Source organism: Heterodontus francisci, chromosome 21 (assembly GCF_036365525.1).
Source record: "Heterodontus francisci isolate sHetFra1 chromosome 21, sHetFra1.hap1, whole genome shotgun sequence".
Taxonomy (NCBI): domain Eukaryota; kingdom Metazoa; phylum Chordata; class Chondrichthyes; order Heterodontiformes; family Heterodontidae; genus Heterodontus; species Heterodontus francisci.
The window spans coordinates 36,475,154-36,479,394 of NC_090391.1; the positions used below are offsets into that span (position 1 = coordinate 36,475,154).

Below are 4,241 nucleotides of genomic sequence, written 5' to 3' on the forward strand. Positions count from 1 at the left end.
ACGATAACGGATCATGAAGAGTTATGAAGATTACTCAGCATTATATAGGTTATATTGGATCATGTAGCTATACAGAGGATTACAAAGCATTTAAAGGATTATAAAGAATTCCTGCTGAAGCGTCCCAGTGTGTTCTCAATTCTTGTTCCTTCTGTTGTTGTGTTTGTCACACTGGACTGCATGGAGATGACAGATGGGCGGTGCCAGTATTGACGCAATTGCCTCGCGATAACTCTCTGCTCCAATGCTTACCCGGGCAGCAGGAACCAGCGAAGATCAGGCCCCACTCCCTGACCATTGTGGCGGCACGCTGTCAAGTATGTCCCGTACCCACTCCCCTTCACAATGGGGAGTAGGCTGCGACCGCACACACCCATCACCATGGGGTAATGACTCTGTCCCATTCCACCGTTCCTGATCACCATGGAGAACAGACCCCGCCCATGCTCTGTCACCACAGCGAAAGGCCACGACACCGAGCTTTGCCACCATAGAGTCTGTCACCATAGCAGCCCGCCGCTGCTGCAAATATTTTTTTTAATGTGGAATATGTTGGAAATAGTCGATGATTGAGTTCTTGTCATCATTTTATTAATTTAATAATTGGAGAAAAAGGATACTTCAGCACAGTTTTCAACTGTTCTCTGAACTGAGTCTGGGTCACGGCATAAATGCAAGTGTTTGTGCAGCAACTCAGGAGTTGCAGCATGAAGCCTATTTCCTGCAGAAAAACTGGTATATATTCAGATCCATTTCCCAGATACCACATTCGATTCCATATTGAATACACCATTAATACTGCCCATAACAGTACGTAATTGGCTGAGATAACTAACAGTAAAATGATTGATTTCCTTCGGCTCTCCATCTCAGAGTCTCTGGAACTCTCACCATTGCTATTAGCTCGTAGTCTCCTGCGTGCTCTACTGCTCACTACAATGTGTCTGACGGTCAACACATTGAGCAGTAGAATCACAAGAAATGGGACAAACGGGGTTAGAATGTAATGGAGGAACTCGATTATTGTCCAGAACTGAGAGTACAGAACACTTGTAGTTGCAAAACAAAACCAGGGTTCGTTCCGCAGCCAATACTGCCCTGATAACATAAAGTACCGGGAAATGTTCTTTAAACAGCTCAGCACCGTCACTGTCCCCAGAACAATAGCCGACGTTTTCCTGGTGCAATATTTAGTTTTCAGCTTCTGGCAACAAATGGCCACAAATCGATCAAAGGTGAAAGTGACGGTGAACCAGACAGAACAGTCCGTAGCTGCAAATAGCAGGGCGGCGTGGATATTACACACGGGGATGGAATACTTCAGGAAAAGAAAATGTTTCAGGTAAACAATGGGAATATGCCTCAGAATAAGGTCGAAGATAACAACCAATAGATCTGCCGCTGCCATGGCCACGAGGTAGCAAGTGACACATTTGGAAAGGCCACACTTTCCCTGAGACAGGATCGCAATCGTCACCAAGTTAACTGTGAGCAAAGGAAATAAACAAAGAAATCATACATCAGACTGGGCGCAAAGTTACAAGATTGATTGAGTACTTATTGAGATGTTCAAACGAGCCTCTGCATCCAGTGACTTATTGAATGTAATGGACCTGAAAAAAATCGTGAAGGTCTGTGATACGGTGGAAGGCGGGAACGATTAAATGAGAAAAGAATAACACTGAAAATGTTGAACTCAATGTTGATCATAATCCTCCGCTCTCATCCTTCCCTTTCTGGTTTAAATACTGTTCCTCTGAAGCATTCCCAGTTCTAAAGAAGGGTCAAGGACCTCAAACATCCTCAAGGAGGAGCGGGGCCCATAGGATTGCGCCAGGAGGTGGGGGTCGGAGGGCCCGTCGCCTTTCCATCACACGTAATTTTGTCGGGGCAGCATAGGCTGACAAATGCATTCCCACCGAGAGGCCATTTGAGGCCCATAAGTAGCATATTATTGGCAACTAATGCCTTCCCAGTGCCGCTGCTGGGATTTTACCGTCGGTGTTGGGTGTCTCCGCTACATGGGAATGTCTCCGTTAAAATGAGGCGACATATTTGTCGGCATGGGATGGGGGGGGGGTATTGGGGGTTTGTCTTCTACATGGCCAATCTGTGGCCCACGGAAGACCCCGCCAGGAAATCATCTATCCCTGTAAATCCTTCTTCTTCTGCACTAAAGCACCACCCTCGACCCCACCCCCAGCTTCACCAACATATTATCTGGGCTCGAATGCTTGGCCTGGGCACAAGCCCTCTTGCAGTACAGGCAGTGGTCACCGCTTCTGGTGGCACTGCAATACTTCTGAGCTGCAGCCCATGTCATTGGCCAGCAACTCTTGGAGATGGGATCGACCTATTCAAAGGTTCGCTGTGGGGAACTCAAGCTGGCCAAGGCAGGACACCTCCTGCCTTTTCAGCACAGCACCAGGAGCACCGCCATGGGCACAAAACCCAGCACATGATCTCTGGCTGGATTTTGTGATCCTGTAGAAGGTGGGATTGCTGGCGTGGTGAGGGGCAGAGAATCCATGAGGAGCCGTTTGTCATGGAATCCGATGTTGTAATGCACACGCCCAATATTGCCGGAGGTGAGGAATTGCCGTGGTGGCACTTCCACACTGATGCTATGACTTGATAATTTATATGCACTACGTACTGTAATAAATACATTTGAATGTCATTCACCGTGATCCAATCAGTAGTTATCAATTTTGTCCCTGACGTGAGTGCCTCACGTGTCTTCAGTTTCACGTCTTTGGAAAGCTGCTGCCACTGAGGTGAGAGTCCTCAGTGCCTCAAGAGTGAAGGTAACTTCACCGATGATTTCGATGGGAGGTGTTTTTGCAGCGAGCATTGCCGTTAAGCTCAATCTGCAGAGAGATAGGGACAGCGAGAGAGAAGGACAGACAGAGAGGGACAGAGAGAGAGAAGGACAGAGAGAGAGAGAGACAGATTTCCTCCTTCACACATACTGTCTACTTATAAAAGCTCCCCCTTCACATCTTATCTACTTGCAGAAATTCCCCCTGCACATATTATCCAGTTGTAGAGATCCCCCTTCACACAATATCCCGTTGTAATGATTCTCCTCTTCTCACTCAATCCATTAACAGAAATCCCTCTTCTCTGGTATACAACGGCATGAAGCACTCCCTAGAAGTTTGTGCCAGCTATCTTGGAAGCTGCCATGACTCATACATAGTTCGACAGTCCCAGATGCCACAGCTTTTGATAAATCCGACTCACCTTCACAGGTGAACACTCTGGGACTGAACACTCTCAGCGTGAACACTCCTTGAAGACATGACTTTGTATGCGAGGAAGGAAAACGAACAATGATACGTAAGAACTTGCCACAGTTGCACCCCAGTGACAATCGAGCAGGCCGTTGGTGTGCTGAAGGTAAGGTTCCGATGCTTCGGTAGATCCAGTGGACCCCTTAAGTGTAGCCCAGACAGGATTACCCAGAGTGTTGTGTTCTGCTGCTTTCTACATAGCATAGCAATACAGAAGGAGGTGATCTTGCAAATAAAGACATGCAAGAGCATGAGATCATCCTCTGACCAACAGGACACAGAGGGCACACAAGGTTAAGAAGGCATGGACGATCAGAGCAGAGTGATGGGGACCAGATATGGGAAACATCACATAGCTGTGGCATGTGTTAATATGTTAATTGTGTATCAATTGTTTAAATACACGCAGGTGGAGGGTGCTAATCGGGACTTTACTTAAACACTTAGAAGCAGATACTTGTTGAGATTTTTGGAGGGTTTGAGGAGCTAATGTTTTGTAATCCTTTTCGTCTGTGCAATAAAGGTGGAACTGAGTAAAGACAGGCTCCAGCGAAGTGGCCTCTTTCTGTGTCTTAAACTTGCTATGATTCTATAATTCTATCCTTCCACAGCAGGCTTTCATGGTAGCAGAGCGTGGTTTCCAAAAGCTAAAGGTTGCAAACTTGGATTTTATCTTTCATTCATATTTAAAGAGAAAACTAAAATCTCACTCGCTATTGTGGAAAATATGGCAGAAACCAAGAGGGTATCATTATAGTTCGATTTTCGCTGAGTCTGATTCATGTGGCCAGTGGTCGAATGAAGTGGATATGTGTACATGGTTGCGTTTCTACAAAAGAGGAAACAAGGTATGACCTTAGCGTTGTTACGTGCCAACTGAAGTGAAATCAAAAAGTGTTTTGTAAACTGTATGTTTGTCCGTTGCATCATGATGAAGCATTGGAT

The 4,241-nt window shown here is 46.1% G+C and overlaps 1 protein-coding gene across 1 annotated transcript; it reads right to left on the bottom strand.

Moving 5' to 3' along the window:
- Window positions 1-583: 583 nt before the first annotated feature.
- On the bottom strand, window positions 584-2,323 carry LOC137381089 (probable G-protein coupled receptor 139). Its single transcript, XM_068053478.1, has 2 exons — window positions 2,278-2,323; window positions 584-1,485 (listed from the first exon to the last, which is right to left on the bottom strand). Exons 1-2 carry the CDS (start codon window positions 2,321-2,323, stop codon window positions 584-586), a joined length of 948 nt encoding a protein of 315 aa, XP_067909579.1.
- Between the last annotated feature and the right edge of the window lie 1,918 nt (window positions 2,324-4,241).